This window comes from Neolamprologus multifasciatus, chromosome 11 (assembly GCF_963576455.1).
Source record: "Neolamprologus multifasciatus chromosome 11, fNeoMul1.2, whole genome shotgun sequence".
Lineage (NCBI taxonomy): Eukaryota > Metazoa > Chordata > Actinopteri > Cichliformes > Cichlidae > Neolamprologus > Neolamprologus multifasciatus.
In genome coordinates this window covers 22,095,271-22,110,255 of record NC_140449.1, presented here as the reverse complement: position 1 = coordinate 22,110,255, position 14,985 = coordinate 22,095,271, and the positions used below count along the sequence as shown (strand labels likewise).

Sequence of the window (14,985 nt, the reverse complement as noted above, 5' to 3'; positions counted from 1 at the left end):
AGCGGGCGGTCATCCGGAAGTGACGTAAGACTCTCGGTAGAAAAAACCCCCGATAATTGTTATTGTTAGCTTGTTAGCTAGCCGACGAACTGGTGAAATGGAGATATGACGGAGTTATAACGTCTTATTACATGTGCAAGACTAAGTTATTACAAACATAAAGTGGTATGTAACAGTTTCTGCAGATGATATTCGTAACTCGGGGATTTTAACAATGTGAGAGTGAAATCATTAAACTTGAGGGTGCAGAAAGAAATGGATTGTAATTTTATATTGTAGCTAATTTTTTTGTGCTAATATTACAGGACGCTAACATAGGGCTCTCTTCTGAGCGCCGTAGCAGGGCGCTACAAACTCATGTTTGAGTAATACAATCAGTTTCACTGTTTTAATTTCTAATTGCATGGGAGAGAGCTGTGTGATAAAATTAGCTATGCTTTGTAGGCTCACTGCGTATGCATAAAGCACAACACCCCCACGTTGTGAAAGGTTTCCGGTGAGCTGTAGCTGTTTAGATAAATGTGAGCACGTCATCGCTAAATGTAACAAAGTCACTGAAGACACATTTTAAACTGTGCACTAAGCAAAGGTCTGTCAGTGGTGTGAGATGGAGGACGGAAACAGGAATGATGCTGCGTCCACATCCAAGAGCCACGCAGGCTCACTCCACCTGCAGAGTAAGATTTCGAAGTGGTCCTAGCATATATGGTCGTCCTGTCTTTGGGTCAAGCATGATAATTAATTTGTTTAAGTTGTCTCTTCTCAGCGCCAAAAAATGAGGACGCCTATGAAATTTCCATCCCCTATGAGGAGGGCAACTTTGAGCAGCAGGGATTTTTTAACCAGAGTGATCAAAATTTTGATGGTGAACATCCACATCAATACTTTAAATCTACTCTACAATAACTTAATTCCATACACACAATCTCTTGATGTGCATTATTAGTTATTGGCCAGACTAACTATCCATCGATACTCTTCAGAGTCACCGTCATCTGCTGGACCATCTCCAGTCAACAATTCCTACATGGTGATCACCAACCTGCGGACCCAGCTGCAGATCTCTTTGGAGAAAAACTCTTGGCTTCAGAAAAGAATTGAGGACTTGGAAGAGGAGAGGGACTTCCTCCGTTGCCAACTGGACCGCTTCATCTTTTCCACAAAGAGCCAAGGACAGGAGCAGAGTCAGAGACAATACAGTAATGGTGAGGACAGGGGGCAGGTGTGAGTTAATAACACGTCCAACAGTTTTACCCGTGGTTAATCCATGTAGGGGACTGGCAGCTATCCTATCTGTCACTGGGGGAGAAGATGGGTTCATTAATGTTACTTGGTCAACGAGAAACTGATTTTTTAGCAAGTCTATCAGAATCAAAAGTAATTTTTTTATCTCTTGCTATCTGTTTCTCTTAAGGATATGAATCAAGACGATTTAACTGGAGGGCAAGAAGAGAGGAAGATCGTCCTGCTGGTAAATATTTGAAAAGTCATAATTAGACATACCCAAACAGCCTGTTAATGTTATACTTTATTTCATATATTTGGGCTTAGCTTGCAGATTCTCAGGTTTCCTTCTCTTTATAGAACAACAAAAGACCGACTCTCAGCATTTCCCCTCACGTCACTTTATGCAGCGAAGGCCTGGTCCTCCAACTATGGTGACTTCGAAAAACCACGTGTCCAGTCCATTGACCAATCAGCTTGCATCTATGAATGCTCTCTTCAACTCCACACAATCCCAAGCCATTTTGCAAGGCCATAGCCATAGTACTTCCAGTACAGCCAGTGGCAGCAGTGGCAACAGTAGCAGTGCTGCAAGGTCATCCATGAATGAAATGAGTGGGCATAGCAACGTAGGTCCAGGTAATATACATGACACGGCATAAAGCTTTGAATCACTAATAATGATAATTAACTGAATGCAATCAGTGCTTTATACATGTTGTCTTTTAACTATTGGGTTTAGTTAAATAGAACATTTTTGTCTCGTCAGATTCCCTTTCACTATTGGGGGAATCAGATGAGTATCTTGAGCAGGATGGCTACATTGAGGAGGAGGAGGGAATGATATCAGGGGAAGATGTGATGTCAGACGCCATTAACAGCAACAGACAGTTAAAAAGAAGGCGGGTCTTCAGACCTCCAAGAGAGCGACAAAGAGGTGAGGAAGGGAAAATCTCAACATTTCAGTGTCCTTAATACTGACTATATATAAAAGCTGGACATGGCTTTTGGGTGTTGTTGACTGATTAACAAAACATAAAGACAGAGCAGAGCAGGAGCAAACTAACTGAAACCAAGAGCTGATTAAAACAGCAAAACACACAACATGAAGTGCAACAAATCACAAAACTGATAGCAAATCACAAAAGCCTTGGGTCCATGACCAAGGGACCACGATACTGGGTGTCTTAAACCTGTGTTCTTTCTAATGACCAGCAGGCTGCAACTCCTGGTTGAAAAAATTTTAACCCATAAAAAGAATACACTTGATTCCTGATGAGTTGATAGTTTCAATCGTTAGTTTCTAGTGTTGATGATGATATATAGATAGATCATGATAAAATGTAGTTATGATTTAGTGTGTGGATGCCTATTGACGTACAAGTCGCTGCCTGTGCTGTGAGTGTGCAGTGCCCTCTCTTTCTCAGTCAGATTTGTGACATCTGGCCACAAAAATGTCAAGTTAATGGTTAAAAATAGCATTTCACAAACCGCTGTGTTACATCATGGCTATTTAATCTGTCTTTTACATACTATGGTCACGAGTTACCACAATGCTCATGAGATTGTAGCTGACTCACCTGTGTGTTTTTCTTCTTCAGTGAAAGATGCTGCTGGAGTGCTTTTCCGTTACAAGAAGATCCTACTTACATACCAGCGACTAAAAAATATGTCCAAAGCCTTCCAAATTCATGGCGTTGACCGCAACACAGTGGCGTCTACCACGCCCATTGCTGAGCTGCTGCTAGTCGCCCCAGAGAAGGTGGCAGAGGTGGGGGAGTTCGATCCATCCAAGGAGAAGCTGCTGGATTATGCCCGGCGCTGCTACACTGCCCTGGATGAAGAGACACTTAACAGAGTCCAAGCCCTGAAGAAGAATAACCTGCTTCTGCCCATCTCCTACAGGTTCAGACACTAAGGAAAGAAAGAGAGAATAATGGGAGATCTCTCTAAACAACAAATGTGGTTTGAGTAGTAAAAAGAAAGGCAGTTAGGTTCTGCTGGCTAGCTCACCCCCAAGAAACAATATTAAGATCATTTTATTGTTATTATTTATTATTATTTTGCTATCTCAGCAGTCTGGTTGTGGCCATGTAACCTGGGACAAACCCTTCATGTGTTACTTTTACAAACATCCTACACGTTTGTTGTTTGTCCTTCGACAAATCTTCACTGCAGTGGGTATTGAGGATGTGGGGGTGCCTGCTGCAGACAGAAAGAAAAAAAAAACATGCTTCTGTTGTTGAGGCCAGGAGGGTATGTCTGTGTGATCCAGATTTGGTGAAAAGCAATGTGTCTTTACCAGGATTATAGCGGAGACTGCTTTTTCTAGTACTTAAATGAGCGTCTTTAGCTTACCTCATTTAGGTCTCAGCCTTTATTGTGCAGAGCTGCACTGTTGTTTCCTTTTCTGTTCACAAAATCTGAATCAGCTAGAGTTTACGGGTTCAGTGTTTTACTGTCAAGATCATTTCGCAGCATGAATGAACACCTGGTAGATTTCAGAGGCAGGTGGAGTTTCAGGCAATGCATTCCTTCTAAACCAGCCAACTATGGCATAAAGCTTTGGTGGATCTGACGTTGGAACAAATTAGAATATCTAAACCGCTTAGGTATGGTAAACATCAATAATAGGGTCATAAATGACCAGTCTGTCATGTTAGTCATTAAAATATCTTGGTTGCTTAAGGGTTAGTAATAATAGTAATATGACTTCCAGCTGGTCTTGTGTCTGCATTACTCTGTTGTTTCACTGAGGAGTGCACCACTCCTTTTTTGTACACGACCTGCACTAAATTACAGTAGATGTCACTTCTTATGCTTCTGATACCGAGGCTTCTGTAATGCATTGTGACACTAACACATTTTTGTAAAATACGGTTTTGGAGCCTTTAAAATGATTATTACTATACTGGTTTTCTGTAACATTGTGTAACTTTTGGTTCCTTGTGAAAAATTGTGAAACATTTTTACAGTGTCACTTACAACTTTAGCAAAAGCAGCTTACTCATGATGACAAAAGATGTTTTATTCCTTTCCAATGCTTTCTCAATGCCGCTGCAAGTGCATGTTAAAGAGATCTTCAGTGAGCTGTAGTTTATAGGGATCTTTTACATTTCAAAGTGGCACACACATTGACTATAATGTACAGTAATGTATAGTGTGTGTTCCAGTGAAGTGAGACAGTAAGTTCTGTTAGAATAAAACAGACTAAGTTACAGTGGAATACTGTGACCTTTGGCTTAAATTTTCATATCTCAATAACCTGTTTTCCTAACAGTGATAAGTACTCCAATTTGTGGAACTCAAGCCATTTTAGTGTTTGGTTGTGGAGCTAAAGAGCAGACAGTGAATCTGCTGAAGAGCCTTTTAAAAGTCATACCAGTGTGCAGTGTTTAAATAATGTAACGTATTATTCACCTAATGTATAGTAAGACTCAGAATTCATTACAGCATAGATTTCATACGAAAATGTAGATTTATTTGTCTGTAAAATTGCACAGCTCCACTGTTTATGACTCATGAACTCTACTGTTAAAACATAATACTAATTAAAAGATTTCATTTCTGACAAGTAGTGCGAACTTCTAATTTTATTTCTACTTTAATGGATTTGTTGCATTGCTGGTGCTGGGTGAGATGTGAGGAGACGTCAGGTTACAATAAATAGGTGATAAAATGTCTTAGTAAGTTATTGTGGCACCACCAGATACCAGACCAGCTTCTATGTCTCAGAGATTCGACTGAAGGGATGGAGGATAATTTTTCCTCATTTTTACTGCTTTGATGGAGAATACTGTCCAACATGTCAGTCCAAAAAAATCCAAATTGATGTTTAAATGGGTGAAAACTGGTGAGTGTGATTGCCAAAGCTCACAGTGCTGTGAAAAAGTGTTTCTGTGCTTCAGTTCTCAGTTTTTTGCACATTTGTCAGACTTGCGTGTTTTAGATCATTAAAAATGTTTTAATACTAGACAAAGACAACCCAAGTAAATACAATATTTCATTTATTAAGGGGAAAAAAGCTATCCAAACCTACCTTGCCTTGTGTGAAAAAGAAAGTAATTCCCCTCTAAAGCCAATAACTAGTTGTGCCACCTGTGGCAGCAAGAACTGCAATCAAGTATTTGCAATAACTGGCACTGACTCATTCACATTGCTGTGGAGGAATTTTGGCCCACTGTTGTTTGCCAAATTGTTTTAATTCAGCCACCTTGGAAAGTTTTGCAGCAGAAATGACTTGTTTAAGGTCATACCAAAGCATCTCAATCATATTTAAATCCAGACTTTAAATAGGCCACTCCAAAACTTTAATCGCTTTTTTAGAGGTGGACTTACTGGTGTGTTTCCATAACCAAAGTAAGCCTCAGGGCACAAACTTATGGCAAGAATTTTTTGCTCCAGGATTTTTTGGTAGAATTCATGATTCCAGTAATTACAGCAAGTTGTCCAGGTCCTGAGCCAGAAGACAAGACAGCAGTCAGGTTTGCAGTAGGAGTGACAGATGGGTTCAGGGTGTGGGTGGGATTATGTTGAAGGTAAGAAGAGAGAGTGATGTGGAGGCCTGTGGCGACCCCTAAGGAAGAAGTAAAAAAAAACAAAAAAACAAGCAGTTTAAGACTGAAGTTAAAGGTTTCATCTTCACTTGAACTACAAAATAAAACTTTGACACTTTGGGACTTAGCATGTCCTTAGCAGATAAATTAACTTTGATGGGAAAAGAATAAAAAAACAAGCGAAAACGGACACCAGAGCGTCTCTTCTTTCTCACTCACCGGAAACAAGGCATTCATCAACTTCCTGTGTCACGGAGCTCCAGGGAGACGGAGCAAAAAAAAGCGGGCATACCGAAGTCTTAATTGTTTTCTCTAGCTTCGAAATATTTGAAAGCGCATATATTTGTCTTGTAAAGCCGAACTACTGGCTCCCGTGGATCATTAACTCCCCGGATCCGCTTTGTTCTCCGAAAAGAAGCTCATTCATTCGGCGTTGGTAGCTAGCTAGGAGCCACGGGCCCACTATTCTTCTGGACTTTGCTACAAGCTAGTTAGCTAACGTTAGCAGGCTAACCCATGCGAACACGTTTTCTTTATCAATGATTCTGCTGTTACGTTGTAAACAAATACTTTGCCGCTAATATATGTTCTAGTTAAACAGTTTTCGATAAATCTGTCGTTAGGTAAGCTACTAGTCGAGGCTAACTTTCCGGGGCTGCATCTGCAAGACACTTGTTTTTAAAAGTGTTGTTCACTTTGTTGCTAGCTTAAGCTAGCCACCGCCAACTGAGCAACGCAGTCTCCGAAAGCGTAGCAGGCTTCTGCAGAGAGATGTCGGACTTCGACGAATTCGAAAGACAGTTATCTGAAAACAAACAAGGTAAATTACTTTTTCTTTTTGCATCAGCATTTAGAAACGCCAATGGTGCCTTTGTTTGTACAGGCCGCCATCAGTGTATCCTACTGTGGCCATGTCTATTTACTGGAACAGTATTAAGCAAATTACTAGCCCACAGTTTTACGGGAATATTGCTCGTCATTTTATTCTGTTGGATGAGCATTTTTTTCGACTTTTCTGTAAGTTTACCGGTAGCCAAATACAAACTAAATAAAGGTTACTGTTTCTTTAAAGCATTGTAAGTTTATATCATGAGTCAAGACCAGCTGACTGAATAATTGGTGCAGCTAGCATTCATTCTTTGCAGCTGTTGCGTGCACTGAACGTTTCTAATCCAGATTACTATTACTATTACTACTAGATTATTGCCTCTAACTTTTCGACACACAACCAGTAACTGTACCAGTTTAAAAAAAAAAAACTTATCCGACACAGACTGTTTTCAAGGTAGATTTGTATAGATACACACACACACTATGAGCTGCATCCGTGTAGTGGATGGGGTTTATTAAATTCTGCGAGCTGTTATTCACGTTATTCATCTATAAAAGCTGTGGTCTTGTTTTTAAAATGCTACCATAACCAGTATTTATTTATAAAATGCTAACGTAACCACTTTTTGTTCACGAGCTTTTTGTTCAACCATAGACAGGGAGCAGTGGGTCTTTTTGGGTCCTGTACGTTGTGAGTGGATATTCTGTATCCAGCTTGTCTGAATGGATCCTACAAATACTCTTTCAAATTGTTATGATGCAGTTTTGAGGCTGTGTTAATGCTTTGAGTCATTCCTCGTGGCCCTTGCAGTTTTTTTCTTTTTTCCGTTTTTCCAGTGTGGTGAAAATGCTATCTAGCAGTGCAAGGCAGTGGGAACGAGGTGTAGTTGGATGTGGATTGTACATTTCAATTAAACATCCACAAGATGATCAGTGTTAAAAGTGTCACCTCTCACTGGTTTTAATGCTGTGGCTAATTGGTGTATATCCCCAGATAGCTATGTATCCCATTTATGTGCAGTCATGCAAGTTATTAAACACTTAATATTTAATTCCAACAGCTGAAAGGGACAAAGAGAACCGCCACCACCGTCGGTCCTCGTCCCGCAGCCGCAGCAGAGAGAGGAAGAGGAGGAGCAGAGACAGGGACAGACGCAGCAGAGACCGCCGTGGAGACAGTAAGGAGCGGAGACACAGACGCAGGTTAGTACCAGTATGCAACCACATCTGGGCCAACAAACAGTCAAAGCTACTGTGTTGCGTCAAGAATCGCCTCACTATACTGAAATGTAGTGTACATTGTATAGTCATCACACTGGCCGAAAATAAAGCATCTGTAAAGAATAGATCAGATTATATTAACCTCTGGACACCTTCCTAGTACAATGATGAAAGCTACTTTACATGTAAGAAGCTCAGCTTGTGAGTCCAAGTAAACTTGGACCTCACAAACATGTAAACACTAAATTTTTTTGCCCTATATATATGCAATACAAATGTGTTGAAACACCAGCTTGTCTAAACACCCTCGACTTTGCGCTGACATCCAGCCAGTTTTGTGCCGCACAGTAGGTGGCTGCAAATTCCAAACTCAAGCACATGCGCACAAAAAACTGACACTATAAAAATTTGTTATGTTTGCAAAATGCAGCCCTCTCCTTCCTGGCTTTCTTCGTTTGTTTGTTTGTTTGTTTTTTTCTGTGTCTTAATAGCATATTGTGTTGCTGTCCAGGACAACAAATGCACTTAAACACATTAATCAGAACTAAAAACTAGCTTAGGCAATGAGCTTCTGCCACTTCCTGTCGACTGTGGAACTCATCATGCAGAATATCAAGAGTCAAAACTGTTTTTTAAAAAGAATTTCAGGTCCATCCAAGATTAAAACACACAATAAGTGCTATTAATAAAAGTCCTGAAAGAATCTTTTCTGAAACGTAGATTATTTGCATATTCACTCTGAAGTTGCATAATATCGGGTGTCTCTGAAATGTGCTCCCACTTTTTCTCGTGAGAAGCCTGATCTGCAGTCTTTGATCAAATCTCGTTAAGCTTCTCGCTGTGGGAAAATTGTCCGTTCTTCTAAGAACATCATCTTTGATACCAAAGAGACAAAAGCTTGCCTGTTGACGGGGGAACACATAACCATATGTGTTTATGTTCACAATTAGCCAGTCTTTCCTTCACTTTCACCTTTGGATTGCATTTATATACAATACGTTTTCATTTGAAGTCACACATCTCCTTTGTGACTGCTTCATTATGTTCACTCTCTTGCGGACTTCTGCAAAGTTTTCCAGTTTCCTGCTTCTTATTGGCTGTGAATGTGACCTCTTTGCTTGACTGCTGCTTGACTCTTTTCTTTCTCGGTACCAGTATAAAACACGTTACTTGCAGATATGCAGTGTGAGTAGTTAAAAAGATGTAATATCTGGCTCCTCAATTTTTAACGATGTAATTTATGCTTTCATTGCCTCATTAATAGTTTGAATTCGTGCCAGCTGTGAGGCTCACTTAGTGACTGACTTGTATTCAAAATGGAAGCTCTAATTTTGTCAAGTGGAAATGTTGGTTAATGTGTTTATTATTTGAGAGAAATGTGAAACCCTTCCGATGTCATTTCAGCTCACCAGCCAGCTTCCCCCAGGACAATGCTGGAAGGTAATACAGCAAACTAACACAAAGCTGGTTTGTGCATTACTGCAGCAACTGGATTTTTAATTATCTTCTTAGATTCTGTCTACCGTTTAGTATGTAAATAACTGCCTGGATGAGGGTTTTCTATCCCTTTTATCATCTTTAACATGAGTTTTACAGTGTTGTGATTGAAATGTAGTCTGTTTTGTTCATTTCTGAAATCAAACCATCGTTTCCTGTAGTAGTCCAGTGTGAGCTAATGAGAGATATGTTACATGATGATTGTGTGTTCCTCAAACAGCCGTTCTCCCCACCGTGAGAAGAAGAAGAAGGTGAAGAAGTACTGGGATGTCCCTCCACCTGGTTTTGAACACATCACTCCCATGCAGTACAAAGCCATGCAAGGTAACCATCCATTTTCCTTCTCGTCTCATCTATTTATGTTTACTACAATATTTGATGCTGCCTTACTTGATTGAAAGACACATTTAAAGTGGATCTATTATGCTTTTCCTTATTTTCCCATCATATTTTAAACATGGTCAGTGTGTGTAAAATTACTCGTTTTCACCCTTAACAGAAACGTAGTAGAACTAAGGGGCTATAGCAAAGCCCAGTTTAAGATGAAAAATGATTAATGGAGTCCAAAAATGCAAAATATGAAGAATAGAAATGAACATAATAGTTCCACGTTTATGTGCGTATTAATCTGCCACATGGCTTTATTGAAACAACAGAATGAGGTTGTTAAATATTTCCTGTCTTCACGCTCCAGCTGCAGGCCAGATCCCAGCTACAGCCCTCCTGCCGACCATGACTCCAGATGGTCTGGCTGTTACTCCAACCCCAGTACCTGTAGTGGGAAGCCAGATGACCCGACAGGCTCGTCGGCTCTATGTGGGCAACATCCCCTTTGGTATCACAGAGGTGAGTAACAGCACAGCATTTGACTTTGGCTCCTGCCCTATAAACATCCTGCAGTAATTTATACTTGTGTTTGGTCGTTATTGCGTAAATTAACACAATCTATTATTTTTTCACCTCCCTTATGTTTAGGAGTCAATGATGGACTTCTTTAATGCCCAGATGCGTTTGGGTGGTCTTACTCAGGCCCCCGGCAATCCCGTTCTTGCAGTACAGATCAATCAGGATAAGAACTTTGCCTTCCTTGAGGTGAGTCAATTTTCCCATGAACATTGATTGTTCTCTCTTGGTATAATCCTAAAACCTTATTAAAATACGCAGTTTTGAAGTCAGCCATCTTTTGTCTTGTGTAGTTCCGTTCTGTGGATGAAACAACACAGGCAATGGCCTTTGATGGCATCATCTTTCAAGGCCAGAGTCTTAAGATTCGCCGTCCCCACGATTACCAGCCCCTGCCCGGCATGAGCGAGAACCCCAGTGTCTATGTGCCTGGTATACAGACAATTAATGGTTTTTAACTCTAATTACTTCTGGCACAATTCTCAGCAAATTGTAATCTGTGTGAACTCAATTTCTCCATTAATGTTTCTGCCTGTTGCTGCTCCTGCAGGTGTGGTGTCCACAGTAGTCCCAGACTCTGCTCACAAGCTCTTCATTGGTGGCTTGCCTAACTACCTGAATGATGACCAGGTTGGTCTTTGTGCTTTAAACAGCTCATCTTTTCTTATAAGTGCAGTGCAGCTTGTTCAGTATCAATTGTTCTGCACAATATACTTACACACTCACCTTGCAAAACGGCCCAAACAACACTACATTGCATTCTGTTATACTTTGAGTCCTGTATTTCTCACATGACTAAAGATTAAAGAACCCCAGAGTGTACTCTGTTCTTTCTTGTGCTTTTCTGGGAAAAAAAAATGTGCATACATCTGCATATAATTTCCACCAGTATTGAAACATAGAGACACTATACATACTGTTGGAAGAAGTGAAAGAGAAGGAGCATTGTGTTATTCTTTTTTTTTGCTGTCATGTTACCCAGTAACACACCTTGAACAGTAGTGTTCATGTTGGGAATGTCTGGTGTTCATGACAACTGTTGGAAACCATTGGAAATGCCTTGCAGTGACCTTTATGCATCATGTGTGCTAGGTGAAAGAGCTGTTGACGTCATTTGGCCCTCTGAAGGCTTTTAACCTGGTGAAGGACAGCGCCACAGGCCTATCCAAAGGATATGCCTTTTGTGAATATGTTGATGTCAACCTTAATGACCAGGTAACCAGTCCAACAGAATATACAATGCTATCTCTGTAGTATGTGTTTTTGAAGGCATGGTTTTCAATGTTGTTATGTCATTATAGGCTATTGCTGGACTGAACGGCATGCAGCTGGGAGACAAGAAACTTCTGGTGCAAAGAGCCAGTGTGGGATCGAAGAACGCAACTCTGGTAAGTGTCCAGGAGCTGGACAGATGACAGCGGGTGGTGGGAGGATTGATGCTCTTTTAGAGAGTGTAAAATGCATAAAGATTGTTTGGCCACTCTTCTCCAGCAATTTATGAAGTTACTCTTAAATTTAACCATTTACAAGTGCACATCTAAATGTAGTACATTTTTAGTTGCCTCCCCCTGCTTTTATTATTATTTTATAATGAAAGCAGACAAAACGCATGTAGCAGCACTTTCCTTATCACTGCCTGAACTAATCTTTGTGTAGTACATCCATTCGGATTCAATTGGATACGGTACAATAATAATAAAATATGAAACAGATCGTATTTATTACTAACCAGCTATGGCCAATGAAATACTGCTGACTGAAGCTCTGCATGAAATCAGTTAAAGTGTTCACCCAAAAACACATTTTCTCAATATTTTATGAACCAGCAGCCGACACTACCTAGGGTTAAAGCTGCAACCACACTTACGAAAACGGTGATTGGAGACCAAACTGAGTTTAAGCTGGACTGAGATTGTTTAGTAACAGGGTTGCCTGGTGGGTGGCAGTGGCCAGTAGGTTTTTTTTTTTAGCTGTGAAAATAGATGTAAAGAATATTAAATTGTTGGCTTTATACAGTTTACTGTAAAATGTAGAGAAAGCTGTGCTATAAAATGCCTCATCTAACCTGTGTGCCTCCTTCCAGTCGAGTATAAACCAGACTCCAGTGACGCTGCAGGTGCCAGGTCTGAACAGCTCCGTGACTCAGATGGGCGGTCTGCCCACGGAGGTGTTGTGTCTGATGAACATGGTGGCCCCTGAAGAGCTGTTGGATGATGAAGAGTACGAGGAGATTGTGGAGGACGTCAGGGATGAGTGCAGCAAGTACGGCCAAGTTAAAAGCATTGAGATACCTCGACCTGTCGATGGCCTGGAAGTGCCTGGAACCGGCAAGGTAGGAGCCGTTTACATTTGACTTGTGGTAAACAATGCTGTGAGATGTTACAAGCCCTCACTGCTTTTTTATCTTTTTAAAAAAATTCAGATCTTTGTGGAGTTCACATCAGTTTTTGACTCCCAGAAGGCCATGCAGGGGCTGACAGGCAGGAAGTTTGCCAACAGGGTGGTGGTGACCAAATACTGCGATCCAGACGCCTATCACCGCCGGGATTTCTGGTAGAGGACGCATGACGTAAAGAGGGGAATGGGGAGGGTGTGCACTGCCAGTTTCCAAATCAGCCCCCAAAGTGATTTTTTTTTTTTGTGTGTGTGTGTGTGTAGCGCAACGTTGCAGGTCGATCTGGGAGTATTATTTGTTTGGCAGTGGTGATATCCAGATTATCATTGGAGATCTTCACGAAATATTCAGCAGTTAAGACAGAATTGGAAATAGAGGAGGAGGAGAATTTGTGGGGTTTGTTTTCAGTACATAATAAAAGGGGGCTAGGTTTGGTTGCTAGTGGTGTAGCTGGGTGGGTGGGCAAGTTAAAGATTTTTGAGAAAAAAAAGTGTGTAAAAATAGGTCCAGGGGTTGGGCGAACATTTTTTATACTTTGTGAGACAGGGATGTCATTTCTGGGTGGGGGGGGGGGTTTGCGCCACACTTTAAGGTTTGTATTTAAATGGAGTTAGCCTGTTTTAAGTACATTAGGAAGGAGCCGCGGTAGGGAACTTACTGGAAGATTCTGGTTGGGGGGGTAAAAAAAAAATTGTGACAGGGAGGTTTTGGGGAGATGGAGAGGAAGATGGGAGGGCATTTTCATTTGACCATCCAGTGTAGATACACAGTAGCTGTAACATCCACTTCAGCTTTTCTGTCATCATTAGAAAGGCAAAAGAACACTCTTATTATTATTATTTTCCTCCACCCCCTGTCTGGACTCTCCTGTCCTTTCCTTATGTTCCTTCATTTTCATCAGACTGCTGCCCCCCACCCCCCGCCCTTCAGGATGATCTCTAGAAAATCTGTTGTCTGATTGGACTCTATCTGAATGTCAACTGTAATTGTTCTGATACTGTGTGTAGCTTCACTGATTTCCGCTGTAATATCACCCTGCATTCAGTCCCTTAGAATAACACAAACTGCAAAAAAAAGAGAATTTTTTTTTAAAAAAATTATGCGCTTTCTTGTTTTTGTTCTAATTTTTGCAACTTTTGTCACGTCCATCTTTTGTGAACAACATTTTAAAGGTGAGATTGTTTTGTCTCAGCAGTTCAGCCCTGATTTAGTTTAAGAGACAATAAAGACAGATTGGGAGGGGATTTCATGGGGGATATATATTTCTTCCTTACCAACGAGCCTTAATGTTATTACATGTCAATTTGCTATTGAAAGAAATATGGCTTACCCCTCTACCATTGATGTCTATATATCCATGTATGTTACTGTCTTGTCCTTCAGCCAGCTCACATTTTTCCTTGTTTCCCAGCAGATTTGGGATGTAAGATGTGTTGGACCCAGTTGTTTGTTTGTGCAGCGTCTCACCTCTGACAAGACCAAATAAACACGAGACTAATACTCACGACTCATGTTGTACTGCAGAGTGAAACTAAAATCACAAAATGCCAGATTTGTCTTTCAAAAAATTAAAATCGGAGTTAAAAGTAAAACTAATACTACAATCTCCTTCAGAAATTTGGGGGCTTTGAGGAGATTATTTAGGGAAAACAAATAAAGTAACCTGATTTTTAAATTTTAGTGTTCACTGTTAGTCATTTTTCTGCTGTTGAACTATTTGGTAATTTCACTAAATCTGAGGTCAGCTGTTGGGTTGATAGAAAACAGTCCCTGTGTACGTAGACACAATCTGCTTATCGCTCATCTCCCTCATCTTCTGCCCTGTATCCTCTGAGGACCACATGTTCAAACTGTATGGGCTTGAGACTGCTTTCATTTGATCCTTTGGTTTGCTTTACAGCGCTGAAAGAGAGACTGTGTCAGTGATAACACTTTAGAGATGTTACTCCTTACTTTCTGAAAATCTGCTTTTCTTTTTTTTTTTAAAGTGTCTTTTAGTTTCTTTTTCTCTGGAAAAAATGTGATTTCTTAAATGATTTAAAACCTAAAAGCCACATATAGTTTATAAAAGCAGAAGCAGTCTTTCATTTGTCCAGTTTGTTTTCAAATGTTGATTAAAACATGAATTTACATGACTGCTTTTCTTCCCTTTGTGCTTCCTTTTCCTGTGCATGCCCACATCCATTCACCACACCATAGCACAGTTAATAATGGAGATGGAGTAGACCGGAGCTACAGTCAGCTTCACTGACCTGATAGCATAATTAATCAAACTGTGTAGTTATTGGTAATGTCCAAATGATGGTGCTATTTCACAGTCACTAGACTGACTTTTTATGTAAGAGTAGCATAAACATT

General features: G+C 40.5%; 2 protein-coding genes across 8 annotated transcripts; both read left to right on the top strand.

Annotated features, from left to right (window-relative positions):
* The first annotated feature begins 22 nt into the window (after positions 1–22).
* Positions 23–6,442, top strand: ccdc106a (coiled-coil domain containing 106a). Of its 4 annotated transcripts, none has more exons than XM_085178036.1 (8): positions 23–165; positions 608–677; positions 767–865; positions 984–1,205; positions 1,415–1,471; positions 1,585–1,863; positions 1,994–2,161; positions 2,826–6,442. In XM_085178036.1, the coding sequence occupies exons 2-8, from the start codon at positions 608–610 to the stop codon at positions 3,140–3,142; spliced, it is 1,212 nt and encodes a 403-aa protein (XP_085034162.1). In that variant the 5' UTR covers positions 23–165; the 3' UTR covers positions 3,143–6,442. The 4 variants fall into 4 exon arrangements, with proteins under 4 accessions (XP_085034162.1, XP_085034160.1, XP_085034161.1 ...); XM_085178034.1 differs by having other exon boundaries at positions 25–165; positions 585–677; XM_085178035.1 differs by having other exon boundaries at positions 33–165; positions 590–677.
* u2af2a (U2 small nuclear RNA auxiliary factor 2a) lies at positions 6,022–14,762 on the top strand. Of its 4 annotated transcripts, none has more exons than XM_085178027.1 (12): positions 6,023–6,600; positions 7,673–7,814; positions 9,237–9,272; positions 9,550–9,653; positions 10,024–10,175; positions 10,305–10,421; positions 10,526–10,682; positions 10,783–10,862; positions 11,325–11,447; positions 11,534–11,620; positions 12,316–12,564; positions 12,655–14,762. In XM_085178027.1, exons 1-12 carry the CDS (start codon positions 6,552–6,554, stop codon positions 12,787–12,789), a joined length of 1,431 nt encoding a protein of 476 aa, XP_085034153.1. In that variant the 5' UTR covers positions 6,023–6,551; the 3' UTR covers positions 12,790–14,762. The 4 variants fall into 4 exon arrangements, with proteins under 4 accessions (XP_085034155.1, XP_085034153.1, XP_085034156.1 ...); XM_085178028.1 differs by having other exon boundaries at positions 6,024–6,600; positions 10,526–10,664; XM_085178029.1 differs by lacking the exon at positions 9,237–9,272 and having other exon boundaries at positions 6,022–6,600.
* Positions 14,763–14,985: the final 223 nt, after the last annotated feature.

Excerpts from the sequence above, each read along its gene's own strand:
- ccdc106a (XM_085178036.1), top strand. The coding sequence starts at position 608 with ATGGAGGACGGAAACAGGAATGATGCTGCGTCCACATCCAAGAGCCAC. Across the intron at positions 1,864-1,993 it reads GCATAGCAACGTAGGTCCAG|ATTCCCTTTCACTATTGGGG; the intron begins GTAATATACATG and ends TTGTCTCGTCAG. Across the intron at positions 2,162-2,825 it reads TCCAAGAGAGCGACAAAGAG|TGAAAGATGCTGCTGGAGTG; the intron begins GTGAGGAAGGGA and ends TTTCTTCTTCAG.
- u2af2a (XM_085178027.1), top strand. The coding sequence starts at position 6,552 with ATGTCGGACTTCGACGAATTCGAAAGACAGTTATCTGAAAACAAACAA. Across the intron at positions 10,683-10,782 it reads TGGTATACAGACAATTAATG|GTGTGGTGTCCACAGTAGTC; the intron begins GTTTTTAACTCT and ends CTGCTCCTGCAG. Across the intron at positions 12,565-12,654 it reads AAGTGCCTGGAACCGGCAAG|ATCTTTGTGGAGTTCACATC; the intron begins GTAGGAGCCGTT and ends AAAAAAATTCAG.